This window comes from Larimichthys crocea, chromosome XVII (genome assembly GCF_000972845.2).
Source record: "Larimichthys crocea isolate SSNF chromosome XVII, L_crocea_2.0, whole genome shotgun sequence".
Classification (NCBI taxonomy): domain Eukaryota; kingdom Metazoa; phylum Chordata; class Actinopteri; family Sciaenidae; genus Larimichthys; species Larimichthys crocea.
Genome location: NC_040027.1, coordinates 20022277 through 20046930, shown reverse-complemented (window position 1 = coordinate 20046930; position 24654 = coordinate 20022277). Strand labels below are relative to the sequence as shown.

At 40.6% G+C, this 24654-nt stretch overlaps 1 protein-coding gene across 5 annotated transcripts; it reads left to right on the top strand.

The window, feature by feature from the left end:
• The first annotated feature begins 1894 nt into the window (after positions 1-1894).
• eps15 (epidermal growth factor receptor pathway substrate 15) lies at positions 1895-23791 on the top strand. 5 transcript variants are annotated; one of them, XM_019262782.2, is made up of 26 exons: positions 1895-2019; positions 4889-4930; positions 5569-5658; positions 5761-5808; positions 5907-6002; positions 6223-6285; positions 6634-6759; positions 7122-7181; positions 7559-7813; positions 8021-8166; positions 8432-8588; positions 9763-9845; positions 12009-12081; positions 13227-13388; positions 13551-13748; positions 13842-14261; positions 14468-14548; positions 14781-14946; positions 15185-15229; positions 15337-15752; positions 16349-16418; positions 16562-16632; positions 17004-17139; positions 17315-17508; positions 19728-19749; positions 21238-23791. In XM_019262782.2, the coding sequence occupies exons 1-26, from the start codon at positions 1966-1968 to the stop codon at positions 21366-21368; spliced, it is 3405 nt and encodes a 1134-aa protein (XP_019118327.2). In that variant the 5' UTR covers positions 1895-1965; the 3' UTR covers positions 21369-23791. The 5 variants fall into 5 exon arrangements, with proteins under 5 accessions (XP_019118327.2, XP_010737138.3, XP_027145804.1 ...); XM_027290003.1 differs by lacking the exon at positions 1895-2019 and adding an exon at positions 4068-4256 and having other exon boundaries at positions 7559-7789; XM_027290001.1 differs by lacking the exon at positions 1895-2019 and adding an exon at positions 4068-4256.
• Positions 23792-24654: the final 863 nt, after the last annotated feature.

The window sequence follows — 24654 nt, the reverse complement described above, 5'->3', positions numbered from 1 at the left end:
TTAGCATGTTTTAAAGAGTGTGCTCTTTCAGGCACACTCAATAATAATAAGCGCGGTGGATAACATATAGTGTGCGCCTTGCACGCACACTCAATAAATAAAAAGCACTGCCCGCACAAAATAAAAGAAATATGCATGTATACACATAAAATCAACACTCTACATAGTGTCAAAAGTCAATGAGAAGAGGTGGGTCATAAAAACATAAAGATTACACACAAATGTAAATATAGTTATGCATATTATAATTAATTTCTATCAATAGATCTGCTTAACCCTAGAACACCAACGTCGGGTGATTTTCACCCACACAATTCTTGTCATGTGATTTTCATTGTGTTGCTGCTGTCTGAGTTGCATGGGTCCTTGGGTCACTTCAGGCTGCTCACTGATGTCATTAATGGTATGTTTGTTTCCCTCCTCCCATCTATGCTTTTTTCAAGAGGCACGACGTTAGTGATAGAGAGTGCCATTTTGTCTATCTGTCAGTGATGCAGAAAGTCTGTGCCTTCACCAGACAAGGCTCATGTCCCAGGAATGGGTGGACCAAAGAACAAGTTCCCAGCTCCATAATTTTTTTTGTTAGGAAATTTCTTGTTAAGGTTTAGGCCTACCTGATTTTTCAATAATTTTGCTGCCTTTTTAAAGGGTCCCCTATGGTACCGTTTTTTAAAAAAAAGTGATATTGTATATTGGGAAATTAAAGAACAGTACTACAATTTGGTAAAATATACCCAACGTGAGTGATGGTGTTACTAATTTTAACGTTAGTGTTCTAGGGTTAAATGTTACACACTGGACATTTAAAGAAAATGGGTGTGAGTCTACGCTGCCCCCCAGTGTACACCTCCACCCATCGCTTTATGAGTGTTTATAAAATCTTTACTGAGGCACATCTGCCTAAATCATCTTATATTTGCAGACCTGTTGATAGTACTTCTCATAGATGGGATTTCTGTGGTGGCCCTGAAATGCAAAACACAACAGCAAATTCAAAAACACAATAGCAAATCATAAAACACAATACCAAATCATAAAACACAATAGCAAATGTAAAAACACAATAGCAAACTGAAAAACACAATAGAAAGTCAAAAAACACAATAGCAAATTCAAAAACACAATAGCAAATTCAAAAACACAATAGCAAATTCAAAAACAAAATAGCAAATCAAAAAACACAATAGCAAATTCAAAACGGAAAAGGTAGGTACCCTCGGGAGACATGAATCATCGCTGATTGGACTGGTGGTCCGTCCTTTGAACTGGAAGGACATGGATTACATGTTTTCAAAATATGAGCGCTGTTAACTTTTTGAATTTGCTGTTGTGTTTTTTGATTTGCTGTTGTGTTTTGCACTTCAGGGCCACCATAGTTTCACTGGAGAGCTGTTAAGGAAGACAAAAAAAAATACAATATGAAAATTAAGGTTTACAAACTTAATCCAACTGACGCTAGCACCTTTTAAAACTTTAACAACCTCTTTGTGTGTGTGTCTGCAAATGTGGCCTCTTTAAGATGTGTGTATGAAAATCATTAAATCCCTAAAAAAATACCTTTAAAATAACTAGACAGAACAAATCAAAATCAAGTTTATTTATATAGCCCTTTACAATAGCCAGGTGGTACCCAAAGTGCTTTAAAACAAAGCCGTAGAAACAAAACATAACAGGTGCATAGATAAATAAATACAGTCAAATTAAAATAGTTAAAGAATAAAAGTGCTGTAGTGTTAAAAAACAAACAAACATGTGTACTAGTCGGAATAAAACGCTCATCTAAAAAAAGTGTGTCTTAGTTTTTGATTTAAACAAATACTAAAATGCTTTTTAAAGGTGATGGTTTAGCTCTGTGTGAGTTAAGTAATCCAGTAATCCAGTGCGAGGCTTGGGATCGATCCGTGTCGTGCGGATCCGGTGCCGGGTTTTTCAGCGGCCCCTGTCTGAGTCTGGCAGCAGCGCAGCATGAAAGCAGTGGGAAACAGAAACACTATGGCTGCCACTCTGTCTCTTACTCAGGTAACACTGTCTTACAACTCAAATCTAACGACAACAAACGTGTCGTGGCCTCTGTCTGCTCCGCTCGGAGGACATTTCAACAGTGTCGGCGAGACCCGGCAGGCGGATCGGCGAGCTTACCTCGACCCTCGTCCCTGTTTTTTGGAAGTTTAGTCCTGCTGTGACTGGGAAAAGTTTCTGCCTTAATCTCTTTGGGGACTGCGTAAGGGCGTAGCTAGCTAGCTAGCCTGCTAGCTAACAGCTAGTTTGTGTTGGGCTGTTTTTTAAAAAACCGCCTTTTTTTATTTTTTTAATCAAACTTCAGATAAAACATGTAACCTCTCGTTTTGGTTTCGTTTCGGTTGGCAGTGTTTATTAGTACGTTTTGTGGTTTCCTCGTTTTGCTGCAGGCCACTTGGTCCTGTCCAAAGAGGATGTTTTAATACGATACATACTCATGTGTGACTCTGTTGTGGCTTTACTGTCATTTTATTTGTGTGTGTGCTAACTAGTAAGAGCATCTGCCGCTCGGAAATTAATAAAACAAACGGTGATATAACGTTATATAACGTAACGTTGTGTGTTTTCTTACTGCCCGTGTGATTAGACTGAATAACCAGCCTGTTTGTTGCTGTTTATCAGAAGTAAACATGCTTCTTCACCGGCTGACCTCTCTGACGTGTTAGCCTGTTAGCTCCTGCGGCTGTCCACAACGTGAACAGACAAAACTCCAGATACTGTTGTTGTCAAGTTGTTTTGCAACCTCTCTCTCTCTTTTTTTTTTTTAAGAGGAAGTTGAGCTTGACTAGCCACTAAAGCCAGCCACTGCACTGCTGTCACAAAATGTCCAGTCTGTTGCTGGCTTTTTAAAAATGTGTGGTAATGTGTTTGTTTGCACAGTAAATAAGTTATTTAGCAGGCAGCAGCCGGGGCTAATAAGTAGGTTACAGTCTCAGACTTGTTACCTGAGCCACTGTTGCCTCTAACAACAGACAGGAGCTGTCTGCCACCATCATTATCTCTGTGTTGGACAGTAAGTGTGCTGTCAGCTTCACTTGATAATCCTCCCACTGACCTGTTGTTTCAGGTGACATTAATGTGCTTTAATACTGTGGGAGTTGATATTTCTAGAACAAACTAGACCGGGCCTGTGTACTCTACACTGTAAATGTATCTCGCCATGCGCTGCAGTTTTTGTATGGACTAGCCGGGCAATGATTGAGGGCTTGTTTTTTCAATGCTCAATTAAAGTTTCACCAGTACAATGAGCACAGTGTCACAGCCACCAACAGTTCCAGGCACACTATTGTGGTGTCAGAGAAATAAGTTGCATCAGTGCAGAGAAAGATTAAGTGTGTGTGTGTGTGTGTGTGTGGACAGTTATCTCGCTGTAAATTGGCCGTTGACAAAGCTGACAGATAACTCTGCTGATCGCAGACTTGTCTTCTTCTGCGCCTCGGCTATGTGTGCGAGTCCGTAACGAGACAGACATTTTTAACACGTCCCTGTTGATGTTGCGTGTCCGTTTGTTACAGCTCTACCGACTGGTTAAATAGACACTCCCAAGCTAATTCACAGTTCAGACAATTACTGTGCACTCCTTTCCTACTTCGCTACACCTGTCGTTTTAAAAAGCACAACAATCAACTGTCAGTTTTAGTCATACGTAGAAGGAAATGCTGAATCTTTTCCTGTTCAGCCCAGCAGTGGACAATCGTATTACCAGAGGATAACAAAGGAAACGGGAGTGTTTAGGGAGGATATAACAGGAAGCCAAATTAGCTGTTTTCCGTGGAGTGACACTTCTCGGGAAGTGTAGTCTAGATCCTGACAGCCCACAAGTCATTACCCTCCCTAGTCTCTGCGTGCAATTCAGCGGAGATCTTCTCTGTCAATAGTTAATCATAACGGTGCATTGAGTGGTGGAGCAAGCTTCAACTTTTGTTTTTCAGTGTTGGATACCCAAACATCTGGGAGCTAAATTATTCAGTCAGTTCTAAAAAAAAATAGATAGATTAATCAAAAAGGAAAATAATTATTAATTGCAACCCCAATCTGACTTTACTGTCATATCTGGAGTAGCCATGTTGCACCATGATACCTTTAAGATTTGCCTTCTTAAACTGTATTTGTTGCAGAAGAAAATAGACTACTGTGTCGTCTTTTCTCGTCTTGTCCTTGTTCCCCGTTGGTTCTTACCAGATCAGGGGCGTCTACCTCTCTCTACCTTCTCCCTGTACTACCAACAACTGGTCATGGTAAATCTACTTCTTGAACTATCACTTGATTCTATGCGAGTAGTACTTATTGCTACACAAACATATCCTTCGTCGCACTGTAAGTCACTTTGGATAAAAGCGTCAGTGTCTCTCATGGTGAAACAGGTTTTTATGAGAGTTATTCTCTACCACTGTGAACTAAATAACATGTCACATTTGTTCCTTTTGTCTGAGCAGTGATCAAAGTCACTGTGTTTTTCCCCGCCAGATGTTTTCTGGCCACTGACTGCTTTAGTGACAGAAATGTCTACGCGCACGATGATGACAAATAACATACAACTCGTAATGAGCATCTGCACCCTCCATCTGCAATGAATCAGTCTGGCTTGGCTCAGCGAGTGGCAGACTTACTGTAGCCAGCAAACACTTGTTGATCGTTTGAGGCGATAAACAGCATCTGCAGAGTTGAGAAAGCATTTTAGTATTTGTTCTAATTATTTTAAAGGTATTTTTTTAGGGATTTGATGATTTTCATACACACATCTCAAAGAGGCCACATTTGCAGACACACACAAGGAGGTTGTTAAAGTTTTAAAAGGTGCTAGCATCAGTTGGATTAAGTTTGTAAGCCTTAATTTTCATATTGTATTTTTTTTTGTCTTCCTTAACAGCTCTCCAGTGGAAATCCCATCTATGAGAAGTACTATCGGCAGGTATGCAAATATATTTTCCCCCAAAAACAGCAACATATGGTTGATTAAGTCATGATGTATCAATAAGCAGTCAGCCCATTATTTATGTTTGATATAGTAATTTAAAGATGATTTGTTTTGTGATGTAGCTCTGGATATGAAGTACCAAAAAAAAAAAAACAGATGCAGAGGGAACTAGTGCACTTATATTGAGGAAACGTGTGTGTTTGTTTAGGAGCGCTGACCCTTTTAACTCTAAACTAGCTTTGGCTAAACTGTTGTGTTCCTGTGAGCAGTGATCTCCCTTCTCTCCTATCAGCTCTCTATGTCCACTAAAGGAAGTACCTCTATGAATTAATAATGTTTCCCTTTGCCCAACATGTCAGGGGAGCTCGCTGTGAGCCTCATAAAGGACTACTAACAGATCCAATATCAACCTAATAGACTGCTGAGAAAAAAGCTCTGGTTTATCATCAGTATTGATTTAGGTGACTCAGAAACTCTTCTATCCTCCCCCCTCACTGCTATGAATGTTGTCATCTAGAGCGATTGGCTGATGAGAAATGAGGTATCTTTCTTAGCCGTACAGATGTATTGATGTTTCTGAGATGCTATTAGCTCTAATGATCGCATGTCCACCTGTATGTGTTTGTGTTCAGGCTGATCCAACTGGTAGCGGGCGTGTGGCAGCGGCTGATGCAGCTCTGTTCCTGAAGAGGTCAGGCTTGGCGGACTTGGTCCTTGGGAAGGTAAGAAAGACTCGGATCAATGCGGCATCATTACTTCTTTGTTGTCTTTCCCCGTTTATGTTGATGGTAATGAACATGTGTAAACTGTGTGTGTCTCCATAGATCTGGGATTTGGCTGACTCTGAACGTAAAGGTTCTCTTAACAAGCAGGTGAAAATCCACGTCATTATGGAGGTGTTTGTTTTAAGACCATCCAGTGCCTATAATTACTAGATTTACATCACGTACTGTACCTCTGTTCCTCTCAGCAATTCTTCATAGCATTGCGGTTGGTGGCCTGTGCTCAAAATGGCATGGACGTGGCGCTCAAGAGCCTTAACGTGGCTGTTCCTCCCCCCAAATTTGTAAGTCTGTTACGCTCTATATGCTGCTGCTGGTCATTTAAAGTCACCCCTCGAAACTGTCGACTCATAGCATATTCATATCATGACAAGACAGCTGAAATTGTGCTCCACTGTCTTTTTATTTTAACATTTATGTTAGATGTTTAGTTCAAACATTGAAACCACACATAACACATCTCTTAGAAGAGGCTGAGAATAACTGGGTTTTGTTTATCTCCAGCATGATACCAGCAGCCCGCTGTTAGCAGGAGGAGTGGCTGTTGACATACCCTGGGTCGTAAAGGTGAGGCACTCGCAAGTTTGTTTTCATTTTGTCTTAATGTAACATAGAGCTGTGTGTTAATTATGTAATGCGCCTTGATAACTTTGTCCTCCTCATCTAAGAACCACAAGGGAGAAAGATATGCCTGTCACTTTGTATGTAGTCTTTATTTAAAATGTCAAATAAATCAAGTCTGCTCAAATATGACACAAATTATGTCAAACATTGACCCTTCAAAGGCAAGTGAGTGTCATGACACACACAAGAGTAACAGAATTAATTACTTTCTCTGTTACTTGCTGTACTTTTTTATTTTGATCTTTTATTAAAGTATTTTTGGACATCTATTTTGTTTTGTTTTTCCCCCAGCCTGAGGAAAAGATGAAGTTTGACTCCATCTTTGACAGTCTGGGTCCAGTAGGAGGGATTTTAACAGGCGACAAGGTCAAGCCTGTCCTGCTTAACTCCAAACTGCCAGTGGACATCCTCGGCAGGGTATGATCCGCAAACTTTTAAGTTTAATCCATTGACAAAGTGATAAAATGAAATAACCGAGAAGGTGAATAGTTACCAATTTGAGTTTAAAACAACAATTAGCTCATTAAAACATCTATCAAAACAAAAAGTCACATGTAATAGATAAATAATTTCATATTCTATATAACAGTGGTTTTCATATGTAACAGTCTAAATGATGACAAATTAAACCATACAAAAAAAAACGTGATGTGAAATCAAGAATCAGTTGAAAATTTGAGGAAGTGAGAATCAGTGGCGAGTCAGGGGGCGTTCAGGGAAATGTATCACATAGTTTTGTAATGATGTATGCTTAACAGTAATATCTGTGTATGTTGAAGGTGTGGGAGCTCAGTGACCTCGACAGAGACGGCATGTTGGACAGAGATGAATTTTCTGTGGTAAGAAATTTGCTGATATAAAGAAACCACAAAGAAACTGCTGCATTTTCTGTACAGTTTCCCTCAATGTGTCACAGCATTCATCTTCAGGCGTCATATCAGGGCTTTCAAGTACTTGTTTTCAAAGAGGTGTTTTCCCTAGTTTGACTCTCGGCATAATTTTGCTCCAGGAATAGATGTGAAAGTGTTTCTACACCAAGCTTTCTATTTGTGTGCTTATATTTGCAATCTCAGTAGCTCAGACTGTGAAAATGACTTCTTTCGCCCTCAATACGACAAATTCCAGGCACATGAAAGACATGTGAAGAGGAATAACTACAGGATGTTTCATTGGTAATTTCCTTTTATCATTGATTTTTGTTGCCCTCCTTTCCCAGGCCATGTATCTGGTGTACCGAGCTCTGGAGGGAGAGCCTGTTCCCATGTCCCTACCCCCTCCCCTGGTTCCACCCTCCAAGAGGAAAAAACCCTCTGTGCCTCCTGTGATGCCACTGTTACCCTCACCCCCCTCAGTCAAAGACAGTCGCTCCTCCCACGCTGCCTCTAAGACCTTGCCCCATCCACCTAAACCTTCCCCAGCTCCTGTCCCAACACCAGCAGCTGCCCCTGTGAGTACCGGACCCATCTGCCCAGTACGTTTTATTTTACTACAACAAACTTTTTAAAAATGATTTCAAACTGGATAGTTCAGTGCGTTTTTCAAAAGAACAAGACGAGAGGGAGTGTGAAGGTAAGTAAGCTTTGGAGCCAGTGTTATGTCATCTGCTGTAGGTGTTGTTTTAATTTCACTATGAAGCAACTTTGTTGCCGGTTAAAACCCTGTCTTGTTGCCTGTGCAGTGGGTGGTGTTGTCAGCAGACAAAGCAAAGTACGATGAGCTGTTCAGCAAGACAGACAGCGACATGGACGGCCTTGTGTCTGGACCTGAAGTCAGAGATATCTTCCTAAAGACTGGGTTGCCCTCTGCCACACTCGCACGTATCTGGTAAGTAGTAACAAAATTCACCCCTCATATAAATCTAGTTTTCACAGCACTGCAGTGCTTGCTGACATATCTGATCAGGATGTTGTCACATCATATGGATTTTTATCCTCACACGGCTTATTGGCTTCTGTCCTGCTGTGTCTGTCCCGTGTTTTGGCTGCCATAACCACTGAACTTGATGATCAGTCGGGCTGTCAAAAATAGCCGTTGCCCGAGGTATAAATCGTTACTCTCTTATGTAACCTCTGTCCGTTTGTGTTCTCAGGGAGCTTTGTGACATTGGAGACATCGGGAAACTGACCCGAGAGCAGTTTGCCCTGGCGCTCCATCTGATCAATCAGAAGCTGACTAAAGGCCTGGACCCTCCGCAGAGTCTCTCCCCAGAGATGATCCCTCCATCTGACAGACAAAACATCAAACAGGTGAGTCACTCTGAGCACTCATGTCTATTAATAATAAGTTGGGATGTCTGAATTCTTTATTCTTATCTCTGTTCAACATGTAGATGTGCCTGACGATACAGAAAAAGATTTTTGTTATTATTTAAATAGAGCATTTAGTATTTTTAGTATTTTTCAGTTTTAAACTCAAAAATCATATTTCTTGCTTCTCCCTTCGTATGTTTACTATGTCTTCTATAATATTATTTTAATGTCTTTATAATATCTGACTTATAGTTTGTATATTTTGATAAAAGTAAAATTATTTGGACCTGCGTTGTTTCTTCTCTCCTGTTTTTGTGCATTAGGGTTTTTTTTTATGCTTGCAGCTGCTTGTCTTTCTTTTTTCCTCCTTATGCAACATTTTTATGCTCTTCCCCTTATGTCTACTCTTACATTTTTTACATTTCATCCACTTCATGTGTGCAGCAGGATGATCCTGAGTGAGTGTGTGCTAATTTACTTATTTGGGGAGCATCTCATTGCTTTTAACAGGCCGCCTCTCTTTGTCATCTTTCCGTCTTGTCTTACTCGACCTAAAAAAATTATATTTTACCTGTATTCGTCTGTATTTGTCCCAGAGTTTATCATCTTTAGTTACTTAAATATTTATGTTTAGGAGGTAAGCTGACGAGAGCAGAGGTTGCTGTTTAAAGTATTTTAGGATGTACCAGCGGCATCACGGTCTGTCTGTAGATGCAAATGAAAGGATTGACTTTTGCTCGATTTAACTTGAAGAGCAGTGGAGTTTCTGGGAGTCTCCACCTTCTTAAAGTTACAGAGCAAAGTTAAATCCAACACTGTAGATATATTTGAAGAAAAACCTTGGACCCAGAGCTTCTCTATATTCGTAGTATCCTCCCAGTATCATTACCCACGAGTTAGTCTCCTTCCCATCTCTGCCATTTTGTTTTTCCATCTGTGATGGATCATGTGTAAATTTTGTAAAGCCATCAGTGTAGCGCTGTCGTTCATTTGTTTGTGCTGTGCTGATTTCTCACCAACACATGTCTCCTCTAATGTTACACAATGAGCATACACTTTACATATACGATTAGAGGTAATTCTTAGTCTAGATTCAAGGAGCTTTCATCATCGTTTTACCTTCAGTACTGAGTTTAATCCTCTTCTATCCTCTGCCTCGCTTCCTCTCCAGAATAACGTGGTTAACCTGGCAGCTGACTTCTCGGCCATCAAGGAGCTGGACTCTCTCAGTAATGAGATTGTCGAACTACAAAGGTAAGCTTTTGTTCTCATATATGTTTAAAAAAATGGTGAAGTATCCAGCACTGACCAGCAGGATGCAGCATTTCCCACAAACACAGGGAACTGGGTGAGCTGGTCAAATTGCATATGTAAATATACTGGGACACACTGGTTCAGTTATGTAAGATTATATCAGTCTCACTCTCTCTGACTTTGTTTGAACACACACACACACACACACACACACACACACACAGCTTCAGTGAAAATAAATAAATAAACTGTGTTTTTGCTACAGGCTACCAAACACAGCAGATGGTTATAAAGTTATGTAGCTGCTGTCTGACAGTGAGGAAGAGATGCTCCAGAATACTTCCCTTCCGTTTTTAAAATGAAATCAAATTACCACATAAGAGTATGTTTACCGAACCTTTAACTTCTAGTTTGTTGAACTTATGGTTATCTGTCAGGTTATCAGTATCAGTTTTTATAGGGTTAAATTTCAGCTTCCCTGTTTATGAAAGCTGAGAGTGAGAAGTGAGAAAGTTTCCTTCCACCCCACCCCCCCCCATAGGTTTCGATACACACACACACACACACACATGCAGACACACGCACACACAGAATAACAGATGTTTGAGGTATGAAAGATGGAGAGAAATGGAAGCTAAGTGACAGATCTGAGCTTCAGACAGGCAGCAGATCGAGAGGAGCTTGGAGAGATGATGTTTGCTTGTGACTGCTTTAAAATCTGGGAGAGAGCTTCAGTTCATGATGCGGAGGATGGCGAGGATGATCATGATGATGATGATGAGGATGAGGATGACGGGTAAGAGGAGATGGGAGAGAGCTGACAGTTGGTTTGCTGGTAGAAGATGTGCTGCTATCAAGGGAGTTGTGCATTTTGATGTGAGATGAGAGAGAGTATAAAAATAGCCGCTGTTGTTTTTAGTCATGTTTTTAAATGGACGGCAAAGTATAACTACTCTTTAAGGTCGATGCAAATTTTGGTGATGTTAGGTACACTATACATACTAAAATATTATGAATACTGATTTAAGAGCTGAGACAATAATACAACATGTTTGTGTACGAGGCTGATCTTTTTGAAAATGTAATCAATCAGTATGTTTTATTAGTTTACAGTTAAGTGAACATGTTGTGATATACTGTATATTTTTGCTGTGATATTTCCCTTCTTATACATTTGTTATATAAACATAATGTCCTTTTACATACATTTGATAATATTCAAGATGTCTGGAGCTGAAATTATTATATTAACAATGATGCCAGTGCAATGTAAAACAATGGTAACAAAACAGGAAAAGGAGAATTGCACCTATTTATAAATAACGCTTATAACGCCTGCATACGAAATGTTTTCAATTTCCTTCTTTCATTTTTACTAAAACTGCAAAACAATCCAAAATGTTCATGTGATTTTATTATATCCATAGTGTTGTGATATAAATAAATGCATTATAACCGTGAAACAGAAGATTTTTATCGTACTATCAAAATCTATAACCATCACATCCCTAGTCATGATTAATGATTCATTTTAATGAGTTTTGGTTGTGACTTGACTAAAGCACACCTCTGAAGTAAAGGGAATCATGTTGTTGTTGTTTCTGGTGTTATTTTTTTACGATTAGTGATGGCAGAAAAATAAAAAATTATTATGGGTTCTTACTTCTCACTCCACCCTGTTCCATTTCCTCTCTGGGGGCTGGATAAAAGAGTGAAGCAGAGGGCAGCACAAATGATGAATGTTGTGGGTTGCCTTATCATCACTCATCCCTCCTCCCCTTCCTTCTCCCTTCATCCTCAAGGCAGCCATCTGCTTCTCACTCCTCATCTCCCACACATTTCACTGAGCAAGCACATGCTCACTTTCTACAGCCAGCGCCGTGCATCCGCAGCCCTGAAGCCTCACACACACACACACTCCACCTTTCTTCATCTCAGTTCACACACACACATACACCTGCTGTAACTGCAGGCGTTCAGGCGGCACTATTTGTACTGTGGAGTTCACAACATCATGGTGGCTCAGGGAGAAGAGGTGGTAGTGGTTCAGGGGCATGGTAAAGAAGGCTTAGCAGAGAACTGGCTGGGTGGACTTGGAGTACCGGGTCTGCCCTCTCTGTCCTCTGTGGCTAAATACTCCTGTCTCTTGTGCTGGGCCCCCAGGGAGAAGAGTTCTGTGGAAGAGGAGATCAAGGAGAAAGAGGAGGCCATCAGACAGCGCAGCAACGAAGTGCAGGTAAGGTCTCATAGTCAGTCTCTGTTTGTCTGTCTCTGTTCCCAGTGCACTGGACACCAGGAGAGAGAGGAATTTATGGGCAGACAGGATTGATGGCATTGTCGTGTAGGTGTTTGCTCTTGCTCTTCTTCTTCTGGTGTTACGTCACTTTTGTACATGTATGAGCATGTCTGGACTGCTGCTGTTTTTTAATAAAAATCCAGATGAGAAGAAGCTGACAGTAAGATTTGTAGGTGCCAAAGCAGCTGTTGTAATGTATATAGCTGCTACAGGAAGAGATCAATAATACATTTGGCCGGCAATCTTAGATGCTTGTTCAGAACACATTTATGGCGTCCTTGTGTAGGCGTGTCTGCCTGCTCTGAGCCTGAGAGATGGGCTCTATTTTTGGGAGCTGATGGCTTAAAGGGCTAGTCTGCTCCGCTTTTGGGAATTCAGTCTGATGCCGGAGTGTGAGTGCGGATCTCAGGGGAGTTTTGTGCTGATGTAGCTGAGTTTCTTAGCTGCCCTTCAGGATAGCCTCAAGTGCTTTTGGCTATTTATACTGTGATGTGTTTTCTAAATATATTCTTCGACATCACACATTGTCGCTGTCGTGATCTGTGCTGCTGGCCCCTGCCTAACGCTACAACACTAAGTCTTCCCCTGCAGGGTTTCTAAAAGAATGAGAATTTATATGTAGAGGTGGCTCAGAGCTCTGACATCCGTTTCTTGAAAGTTGGCTATAAAATTAGCTATTTAAAGCTAAACAAAAAATAGACAATGTTGATGCTTGTTTCCATCAGATTGGTGGAGGCATTGCTGATTATTAATCTGCCCTCTTTGGACTGTTGCTATCCTTTCAGTTGCAAAGCTCTGCTCAGCAGGATAATAGAAGTCTACCTGATGTATTTATATATAAACAATCATCAGCATCTAAACCAAAATAAAAATCATACAGCTAGCAACTTCCCTTTTGCTCCTGCTTGATACCAGTGGGCAGACTTCTGTCAAACAGTTGGCCTCATGTGCATTTTAAATTCAGATACCAAATGTTTTTTTCTCACTCTGTATTCTGAAGATTAAAGAATCTCTTGTTTTCCACAAACACATTATGAACACATTACTTATATTCCCCTTTCTCCTCTTTGGCTTGATGTCTGCAGGACTTGCAGGACGAGGTAGCAAGGGAAAATGAGGAGCTGCAGAGGCTACAGGCTCAGCGTCAGAAGGTCCAGGAGGCCTTGGAGGAGCTGGACCAACAGAAAGGCTCTCTGGAGGAGCAACTGACTCATATTCGCCAGCAGACCAGCCAAGAGACCCAGCTGGTATGTCTTCTCTTCATGGGAGATTTCTTTCAATACTTCATTTTTACAGATATGACTGATCGCGAGTGAAGCCTGCCAATAGTCTGAACTGATAACTGATTCCATCCACATGACTCCAATCTGGAGTGATAGCAGCTTATTCATAATGATTGCGTCTATCAGATTTCATCTCTACAGTCGGAGCACGAGGAGCAGGAGCAGAGGATATGTCAGTATGAGGAGGAGCTGGTCCAGGCCCGAGAAGAGCTCCTCGCTCTGCAGGAGGAGAGCAGGAGGTTGCAGGAGAAGGTCCAGGCAGCGCAGGAGCAGCTCACACCTCTGCAAGAGTCTGTCCGCGACTCCTTTACGCAAGTTGCACAGGTTGGTTTTTATGAATCTGTCTCATGCTCATAAAAATTACTTTTTCTATGCAGGACCTATACTTTGAACCTCTCCATCTCTCCGTTGTCTTAGGTTCAGCAGAAGCTGAATGACCTGCAGGTGGAGGAGAGGTCAGTAACTGCCCAGCTGAGCTGGAAGAGAGCCCTGGAGGATAGCTCTCCTGTCATGGTCAACGGATCTGCAGGCCTCAGTGCAGAGCTGTACCAGGCGGACCCTTTCCAGCAGGACCTCTTCCAGGATGACCAGCCGAAAGAGCTGAAGGAGGAAGAACCAGCTGCTGTCTGCAATCAGCAGAAAGAACATTCAGATCAAAAAGAGAAAGGAGTGAACGAGAGAGAAGAGGAAGAAGAGAAGGAGGACGAGAGTCCAAAGACTCCAGAGGAGGAAAAGATGAAACCTGATCCCTTGGATGATCTCTATACTAGTCTAGCCTCCTCTGAGATGTACAATAATGTGTCATCTCTTGCCAAGCCACAGGAGAACTCTGTTAGGGTAATACACTGACCTTAATCACCAAAAATAGGGTCCTCTTTTAACACCCAACAGTCATTCAAGACAATCAGACATGATGTATATTCAATGTGATCACAGTTTTATAGCGTCACAAGAATTATACCAAATGTAAAATATAATGCAAGTCTCAGAGGATGCTTTTCTGTAAGTAACACTTGCCATTGCTGTGTTGTACTCTCTCTCAGGAACAAAGAAGCCCTACACCTGACATCTCCTCGGAGGTCACAGATGAAGCAGAGGAATCGCCTAAAGTGAGCCCACCAAAGGTAAATGTTACTAAAGTATGCCTGTGTTATGCAGACGGTCAGTGCCATTTGGCCTAGTAAAATTTGTCTTGTATAAGCCGACCATATATTGACGATATGCAGAAGCGTAAATGCCTCATAAAAGGACCTAAAGAATGCATTGGAATCTTACCCGATTTAATTCATTAAATGTTCACGGCATTTACTGTAGTGTTCAAATTATGAGCAATGCCCTCTGCCTGCTGTTCAATAGGTTGCATCGCCAGAACCAGAGAGCAAAGAGGAGCCAGCAGAGTCACCAGAAACCACAACCACCACCTCATTACCACCTCAAGTCGGCCCTCGCTCCATGCCGCCTCAGACCAGCCCTCCCTCCCTGCCTGAGATGGACTTCTTCCATTCAGACCCCTTTACTGACCGTGAGTCACCACAAACGTCGAGTTTAGTTAATACAACCTTACCGATAAAATTGCTGCATACTGAGATTCCCTTTGTTTGGCAAAAGCTGTCCTACACCTTAAAACTTAATTGTTTTACAGATTTATTTGCGTTTATTGTTCATTTTAAAGTGTTTTAACAAGTTAACAATTTGTGGTACCAAATTCTTGTACATGTGTTGTCAATGTCGTATTGATTAATGTTTTTTTCACCTTACAGACGATCCGTTCAAAGATGATCCGTTTGGAAAAGCAGATGTTGCAGGTGAGTTTCTTGAAGTTAAACCACTCTTTAGTGTGAAATAAATCTTAAGATACTTCAATATGTGTTTGATGTACAAATTCTCATTCGTATTCGTCTGTTGCTCTCAGATCCCTTCGGAGGAGATCCCTTCAAAGGCTCTGACCCCTTTGCTGCAGACTCCTTCTTTGCACAGACCTCCAGCATCCCCTTTTCCTCAGATGACCCTTTCTCTGCCTCAGCTGACCCATTTGGTACCACTACTGGCATGCCAGAACCAGACCTGTTTGCTGCGAAGCTGAACGACGCACCGACTGCACCACCAACTGCACCACCAGCAGCAGCAGCTACAGATCCATTCACCTCCAAACCTACCAATCCAGCTTTAGCAGCCAAGGATCCATTCACCTCCACGGGGAACAATATGGCCGATTCGGACCCATTTGGAGGCAAAATGAACGCCGCTGGGGAGGCGGATCCGTTTGGCTCTCAGGACGGAGGGACAGATCCCTTCAGCTGCTCTCCACCCAACTCGGATCTGGCCGTGGTGAGTTGGCATGCTGTCAAACTTGTTCACAATGTATTGGGTATGTTTAATATAAAGAATTTGGCAACAATTAAATCTTAGTTGAATATGAGGCTGTTTAAAGTTATCAGTATTTTTTGTAAACGCAGCAGTGAACTGGCGGAAATTTTAAACTGTAATCATTTGAACAAAAATATGTATTTTTCAACATTTAGCAAAGCTTTACTTTAAGTTTTCAGAGTTTTTAATATAAATGTTCACATTAGGTATAAGTATTGTAGTAAAATATATATTGTTTTATCTGAATTTTACTTGTTTGTTTGTCAGCAGCTCAATGATTGCTTCTTGGTCTACCTTGCAAAATAGTAATCAAAAGGAACATTAAAAAATTGAAAATGGTATTAACAAATGAGGTACATTTAGTTTTATCATGTCACCATAAACCTGAATGAAGAAGAAAATAAATTCAGTGATTGCTGCAGCTCCAAATGTGAATTTAGTGCTTAATTTGAAATGAATGTACATAATTTCTAGTTTAAATTAATCACATTCGGTTCAAGGATTTTCATCTGCACAGCAGAATGTACATTACGGTAACGTGTATGTTCTGTTTTCAGAAGGACACTGCAGCAACCAATGACCCGTTCGCTCCAGGTGGTACTACAGTCAACGCCAGCTCAGATCCAGGTATGACTTGTGCCATAGTGCCATCCTCTGGGGACAGATCCCACTGCAGCTGTTTAAAAAAAAAAAATGTAACGTGTTATTCACGGTGTCTGTATGTCAGTTTCCTGTGCTCAGTGACTTTTTTTCATGGTCGTGTGTTTCAGATCCGTTCGCTGCTGTGTTTGGTAATGAATCATTTGGAGGGGGCTTTGCAGATTTCAGTGCCTTGACAAAGGTAATCGAGCGTTGTTGTTGTTAATGCACTGTTCTTCACCCACACAGTCCTGAAATAACACTTTGTGTGTGTGTGTGTGTGTGTGTGTCAAGTCAGAAATAAAAACTGTCAGTCATTTAAGTCGAAGTGAACTCACTTCTGCTGTAATACCAAAACATTCAGGAAGACTGTGAGTGAGTTGTTGAGTGTGTTGTGGTTTTGGGAGGAAACACTTGGACACTAAACTTATCAGACAGGACATACAACATGCAACAGTGATGCATGTTGGAAAATCGACGTGTGTTTATTAGCAGCCTCTTCACACGTCATATATTCTTCCTGTTTTTGAAAACATAGTGTGTATTTAATCCGGTGTCAATGTTCTGTTTCAGTCAAACGGTGCTGACCAGTTTGGCATCAACAATAAAAACCTGTTCCAGGAAGACAGCCAGTCTGCCGGCCCTGATGTGCCCCCAGCCCTGCCCCCAAAAACGGGTACACCAACGAGACCACCTCCTCCACCTCCAGGTCAGTGCTGTCATCGTTCACTCTCACTATGGAAAGGTAACTTTTGTCATGTGTAGTGCCTCTTTTCAGGATGTATTAATAGTATGCGTTAAAATATTCTGCTTCATGTCTTACTTTTTTGCCGATCCCTTATCTGTGTCTCTGTCTCTGTCTGTCTGTGTGTCTGTTTCATCAGGTAAGAGATCGTCCATCTCCAGAACAGAGTCCTCTGACTCCTTCCAACGACGAGGGCACTTCCCTACGGGAGACTTCTCCTCAGCCTCCTCCTCTTCCCTGCCTGCCAAGGATCCTTTAGCCGACCCCTTCGCCCCCTCCTCCCCTCCTCGTCACAACGTACGGGAAGCTGACCGATTTGCCAGCTTTGACAAAGTGAGCACCTCCCTCTCGCCCTCTCCCTCACCTTCACCTGACTCTCAATAGTCGCGCCATCTTCTCCTTTTTATTTTCCTGCTAATAAATCACGTTTAGTTGTTCAATAAAGTCGCAAACAAATCAGGCCAGCTTTATAAATCACTCCATCCACTGCCATTTTAAAAAAAGTCCCAAAGAAGTGAATCTATCGGCTTACGTAAAGTGTCACACAGGAGCTCTTGATATTTGTTTATTTGAAAACCTCGTTTTCTTGAGCTAAGCTGACATAAGCTATTAAATCTTCTATATTTGATTTTCTTTTTCTTGCATCCTGTCTGCTGCTGGTGTATATTTTAGCTCTTTGATATGATTGCAATATTTCCTTGCCATGTAAAGATTCTTGATACTTGTAATTATTTTTTGTTACTGATTTATATAATGGGATTGCACTTAATTTAAGCCTTATGATTTGAAGTTGCACTGTCTTACTTTAAAAGGAAATGTACAGAGATGTCATTATAGCAATTCATATATAAACTATGCAACATATTTGTATTTAGTAACAGGCACAGATTCTGTTACAAAGTAAAGAATTATAAATACCTATCGTTATGATAGCAAGTCCCTCCTCAGGGTTGGCAGTGAATGGAGAGATGAGAGGCTGCTTGTATTTGGCTTTCGTTAGCCATCCCAACTCGGCACACTGACATTACATGTGGCCTTATTTCATTCCTAAATGAGATATTTCTTTTGTTTTATTACAAAATGTTTCATTTAATGCACCTTTTTTTTTACGCTGCGATTGCATCTCAGGTAAAATTTCAAATTGCCGGCATTGGTGCAAAGCGGTCATCCTGGTTCAGTCAATATGTCGCTTAGTCGGCACATTTATGGGCCTAAAGGCATCACGTCAGTTAACCTTGACTAAAAGAGATGCAGAGCAACGCCTGCTGCGTCATGAGTGAGATCCCATTTCAATCTATAAACTCATGAATTTATCAGTGTTTCACAAACCAGTCGGAAAAAAATGTCTGGCAGCTGAGCGACACTACAAATGCTTTTTTCTGAGAAGTATCACATTTAATAATTTCTCCTCACAAGTGAGAGCCAGGTTGCTGTAGAAGTCTGTTTTCTTCTCACTCAGTTAAGTGCAAATAGTCATTCAAAACAATAAAAGAAGCTGTCGTACCATGGTCGAAACACAGATTAAACCTCTGTTGTTGCATCAGTAAGTAATTAGTAACAGTATTAAAATCCTCTCAGCTCTTCCCTTTGTAATACGGCATAGAAATGTACTGTCACGCTGTGAACTTGGGATGGATGACCATTATTAAAGTGCTGATCCTAGTGCCTCTCCTGTCACATGACTGCACCCGCATGTCCCCGGTGAACCCTGACCTGCACGCACTAACTGTGTGTTTGAATAGCTGGCTCTCATTCACTCATACCACTGCCTCTGCCATTCCTCAAATCAGTGTTTATTTGTTTTTCACCTTTACCACTATTTATTTATCCATGCATCCATCTGTTCATCCATCCATCCATTCATTCTTTCATTTATCAGTTAATTTCAGCCCTTGTCTGGTCGAGAAACAGATTGTCTGTATTCTCTCTCTCTCTTTCACTCTCTCTCTCTCTGTGTCGTTACACCTCTGTCATGAAAGTTGAATAAAGAGTTGAATCAAGGGCACCATCTCTGGCTTCTATGTGCATCCATGACACCACTATCTGCAAATGCCTGAGCTTTTTTTAAAGGACGATGCCGACATTTTTGCAGTTCATTTGTGTCGTGATGACACTCGACATCACGCTGACATCAAAGCATGCTTTAAACTTCAGATTATTTTCTTCCTTTCAAGCAGCCGACTTTTGGTAATCTCTGCATAGTCGTTTCACGTTGTAAGCTCGGTCTGATTTTGTTATTTTGTACAATAACAGATGGTAAACTCTGACAATAATGAAGGTAGACATGTTATTAATCGTGTTAGTTTTCATTTTCATATGTTTTAATACTCCAGTGGCCACACTGAAAGCAGGCAATTATGTAACATTTAGAGAATTTGTACAAACTGATCCAAAACCAGTACAGTACACGTCCTTCCAAGTATTTTGACACAGTCCCAGCTTCAGTTAAAAAAACATGGCAGATATGTGAAGGGTTTCTTAAACAGCACAACACATCATTCCTCTGGCTAAGTGCTTTATTGATGTCTGACTTCATTCACATTTAAAAGCAGCATTGGGACGTATCACCTACAAGTAATAAATGCATGTTCTCTACTAAATCTGTTACATGTTTCTTCAATGTTCCCATCATGCATGTTCGGCTCTACTCTACACTGAAACCATGTGCTCATCAGCTCTTGTGAACGTCGTTATCGCTTCTTACTTTCCCTTTTGCATGGGTGGATACGCACTGGATGACCTGTGATGTTTCTGTCTGTCGTTCATTGAGAGTAACAAACCCGTTGATACAGTGCATGGACAGTTTTCTAATGATTAACTGACTTAACCAGCGTTACTGTGTGTTTTTATTTATTTTAAAGTTCCCGCCTTTCATTCATTCCGCTCCATGCTTTATATTTGAGTCCTTGCTTTTGTCCTGATCACATCACACACGCTTGAGAGGCAAAGACCTTCACTCTCTTCATGGTCATCTTGGTTAAATAGCTTGTTGTCATTTGTGGTTTTGTTCAGGTGTAACTAATAACAACGATGGCCGTGTTGCATTCAGGTGTGTCAGTTCCAGGGTCCTGATGTGGCGCATGCTGGCTCACTGACACAGATACCTGTTTGTTAACTACAGATAATGTTGTTAGTTACACCTGTGAGGAGGTTCTCAAAATATTGACCACACATCACCCACACTGTGATGGCCCCACTGAATTACCGTGGCACTATTTTATCCACTTACTCCCCTGTGAGCTACCACATCACAGCTGTAGAGATACCAACAGATATACTGACATTGATATAATAAGTATGAGCGTACATGCTGGCTGATAATCCATAAGAAATTGCAGGGCTAAGATACAAACCACAAAAGCTGTAACACACTTGGTTTGATTCCAGCTATGGACCTTTTTGTTGCATGTCATTTCTATGGTTTTATTTCACTCATTTCCTGGCAAAAGTTCCTCAAAAATAATCTTAAAAAAAAACAAGACTTTGCAGTACAGAAAGATGTTTGAGGAACTATTGTTTGTCCAAAATCTCCCGCTCGTCAAAGGCACAATTATTAAAAAACATGTTTAAGGGATTATTTCAAATGTTTTTCTGTGTTTATTTAAAAGTTGGCCGATATATTATCTGAGATACAGTGTATCCATACTGACTTCATAGAAAGTATAAATAAACCCAAAGTGGCAGCAAAAGTCTGAGATGTTGTTCCTGTAAACATGAGTACACGGGTGTTGCAGAGCCAGAAAAACTGCAATTCTTTTGAAATGGGATACAACAGCCTGCCAATTAGCAGTTCCTTTATGGAGATTATAATGTTAAATGATAATGGCATGTGTTTTATCATCGCGCCATTTTTGTTGTTGTTGATCTGTTATCATCAGGCTCTGAGAACAAGTTTTTATCTTTGAGAATCTGTTAACTGTACATGTCTTTGTCTGTGTTTGTGTCTCCTTTCACCCCCATATTTCTTTGCATATGTGTTGTTCTTTACTTCCTCCTTGTGTGTGACCTGTGCGTGTGTGTTTGCGCGTGTGTGTGTGTGTGTTTTCTGTGTTCGTGGAGCAGTATCCAACAGAGGAAGACATGATAGAGTGGGCAAAGCGGGAGAGCGAGCGAGAGGAAAAGGAGCGACTTGCCAGGCTCACCCAGCAGGAACAAGAAGACCTGGAGCTGGCCATCGCACTCAGCAAGTCTGAACTCTCCTGAGGAGCTTGTCCCCCCACCCCCCTTCTCCTCCTCCTCCTCCTCCTCACCCCCTCCTCCTCCACTGGCCCTGCTCGGCACAGCACAGCCCAGCCTGGCCCAGCGCAGAACGCACCAAAGCAAAGTGGGGACTGTATAGGACTGATTCAGCAGCACCTGCTGACCCCATGAAGAGACTTAGAATAAACCCATCTCTCTGAATCTTTCGATGCCCCCCCTTTACTCCCCAGACTGTGTTCACTCTTCACTGGCATTGCAGTATTGTGTTTTTTTTCCATCCTGTTGGTCTTTGTGGTTTCATTTTTTGGAGGAGAGGACCAAGATGGAGTGTACGCTCTACAGAATGGATTGTTGAATGCAATGCAGTGAATATGGATTTAGAGATTTCAACACCAGGCTACGAATGCCACATTAATTCTCCAGAATATAATTTATTTAAACATGCGCTCAAAACTAGATTGAAATGTCAAAAGTCCTGTCTTTTTTTCCACTAACAGTACTCACTACACTTTATTCAAACTCACTCTAGCATTTGAAGTTATATTGAGAGTGTCATGTGATTGAATTAATTAAAAATAGAGATCCCTAAAATCCTCCCAGCTGCTTTTTTTTGGAGGCACTGTAACAACATGAAGCCCTTTTTGAAAAGGAGCGACCCTGTACTTTTCCAGTCCTTTACGATGGCAGGCGGCCTGTGAGATTTTTCAACATTTTTACATGTTTAACTGGAAGTTATCAGTCCTCTGATATGTGAAATGCATGTGCAGATTTATACTAAAATTGAACAAATCCATCACAGCTACCACATTGAGCTTCTAGATACTTTCATTTCTTTTAAATATGAGTAATGCATTGTTTTGTTCAGAGTCTGTTCAGTCTGTGTTGGAAAGTTTTGGGGAGACCCTGAAAGGAATGAAACTACATCTATTTACATGTAACGATTACATACTAATTAGCATTAAATTTCAGGGCACACTACAAGGGATTGTACAAAACAAGAACACAGCTGCTTTGCCCAAAACATTGAGTTTCTAAGATTTAGATGGCGCAGAATTCCAAAATACTTATTACCTTTTTAATTAAAATTAAATTTTCATGTTGCCTGAGATCAAAGAATGTTTTTGTTTTTTTTGCTGAAATGTGGCCGGGAAACTAGTGAGTTTGGACAATTGCAGACAAACACCAGTCCAAGAATAGAAACTAGGTTGTCATAGATGAATGTATGAGTGTGGAAAAACAGATTTATACCCACGTTTCCTGCTCTGTTTACACAGACATTAAACAAATAGTGTTAATAGTCGTTTGTTGTTAATCGTTAACCCTGAATTTATCTACATAAAGAACCTCCTCCTCTTCCTCCTCCATACTGGGAGGTCAGTGTTGGGCACAGAGCCGTCTCCCTTAATCAGTGTCTTGGTGAATGACTTCAGTAGCATGTATGTTGGTTGTGTAACTGTTTTCAATGAGAGACGTGTATTTAAAAAAAAAGAAAAAAACTTCAAATAGTTGATATCCATTTCACAAATCTCACACCAGGTCCCATTTTCTAAGTGTGCCACTGTTGGTGTTTCTTTTTTTGTTGTTTTACAGTTTCAAAGTCTTACACAAAGTCAGTAAATGTTGATCAGAGTCATTTGGATCAGTTTGTCTTCTTTCTGTCCACTTCAGGCTCTGTTGGGGATTTAACTTGCAAAAGACCTGCTGGTGTATTGTGAGGATAAACCCTCATGTTGCACTGCGGCCTCATTCCTGTTAACGCCCACACAGCAGTCGGTTGGCCAGTGATTCTCCTTGCTGGGCAGTTGTGTGTTTCTCCCAGAAAATAAGTTACTTAAACACTGAGTGCTGAACTGTGATAGACAGTTCCTGAACAAGGGAAGGCCTGGTTAAAAGGCAGGAGTGTTTTTATTTTCTTAGCTCATTTCTGACCAAACAGTGCACAAAATTTTGGACACCTCTTCCTGTTTTGACTTTCCCTTCTCGGCCTTGTTTAGAACAAGCATCGCCATAGTTTCCTCTTCTCGTGTTTAACCAGTTTACTGTCTGTGGTTGATGCTTCCTCCTCGGTGCATCTCTGACGCTGCAGTTTCTTGTAAATACAAGAGAACAGGAGTCATCTGTCTGTTCACCTACACCACTGACTTTCTTGTCATATTACAGTTCATGCTTTCATTCTGTCACATTTAAAGGCTACCAGACACGTTATGGTCATTTGTACAGACTCCTTGAATTTTACAAATCAAGAACCACTTATGTTTTTAGGCTTACCCATAAAGGCTTTTTAAACCTCAAGCTAATTGTATTTTATTTTGTATTTTCTAACATGTAAGAAATAAATCCTTACTGGGAGGTTTGGCCAGAATATGTAATGCATTTAATTGAAACAGAATAAATATTAAACATGTGTAGTTTTGCAGTTTGTGTGTGTTCTTACTGGGATCAAGTCATTTTAATGTCTTTAAACAGGCAGTGGTGCAGCAATGCTGCATTATAAACACAGTCCTTGATTAATATCAGTGGTGGGAAGTAACTAAGAACAAAAAATTTACATTTTGAGCACTTATGTGGTCCAATGTTTTACTGTATTTCAGAGATCAGCGATCCAATAACACAGTAATGTGACTCTCACATGGAACAAGGTAAATTTTGCTGATAATTTGTACTTTTACCTGTAATAGGGTATTTTTATGTTGTTTTATTGGTACTTTTACTTAAGTGAAAAATACTTTCTATACCACTGAGTAAAAGTACAGATCAAGAAAACCTACTCATATGCTAAAATACTCTTTGTGTGGAATCTTATATTATTTTATGAGTTATATTATTAAGCAACATTTATGTAACTGCTTTACACAAACACAAAACACATTATATTTTATACAAGATGAAGTGTTACTGAGATTTGTATATTGAATCTGTATATTCAATATAACTAGTAACTGTAGCTGGCAGTGGAGTGAAAAGTACCCTCTGTAATGTCGTGTAGTGGAAAGTACCTCCCAACACAACAACGTTCGAATTCATGTATATTTTTCTCATATAGAGCAATTACAAAAAACAGCAAACAGTCAGAAATGTGTAACAATTGCAAAAATGCTTAATAAATAAAGCACATACACATTTTAACTTTGTGTTTTATATAAATGTTTCTGTTTGAAATTATATTTTAAAGTGTTATTTTGCCCCCAAAACTGTAGATGTTCAAAATATATCAGATTAAATAAAAAAAAATTAAAGGTCCAGTCTGTAAGATTTAGGAGAACCTATTGTCTAAATATG

What these genes read in the sequence shown, in the direction of transcription:
- eps15 (XM_027290001.1), top strand. Translation starts at nt 4,083, where the DNA reads ATGTTGCACCATGATACCTTTAAGATTTGCCTTCTTAAACTGTATTTG. An exon ending in ACATACCCTGGGTCGTAAAG is followed by an intron (nt 6,286 to 6,633) that starts GTGAGGCACTCG and finishes TTTTTCCCCCAG; the next exon opens with CCTGAGGAAAAGATGAAGTT. An exon ending in TTGGGACGTATCACCTACAA is followed by an intron (nt 19,750 to 21,237) that starts GTAATAAATGCA and finishes TTCGTGGAGCAG; the next exon opens with TATCCAACAGAGGAAGACAT.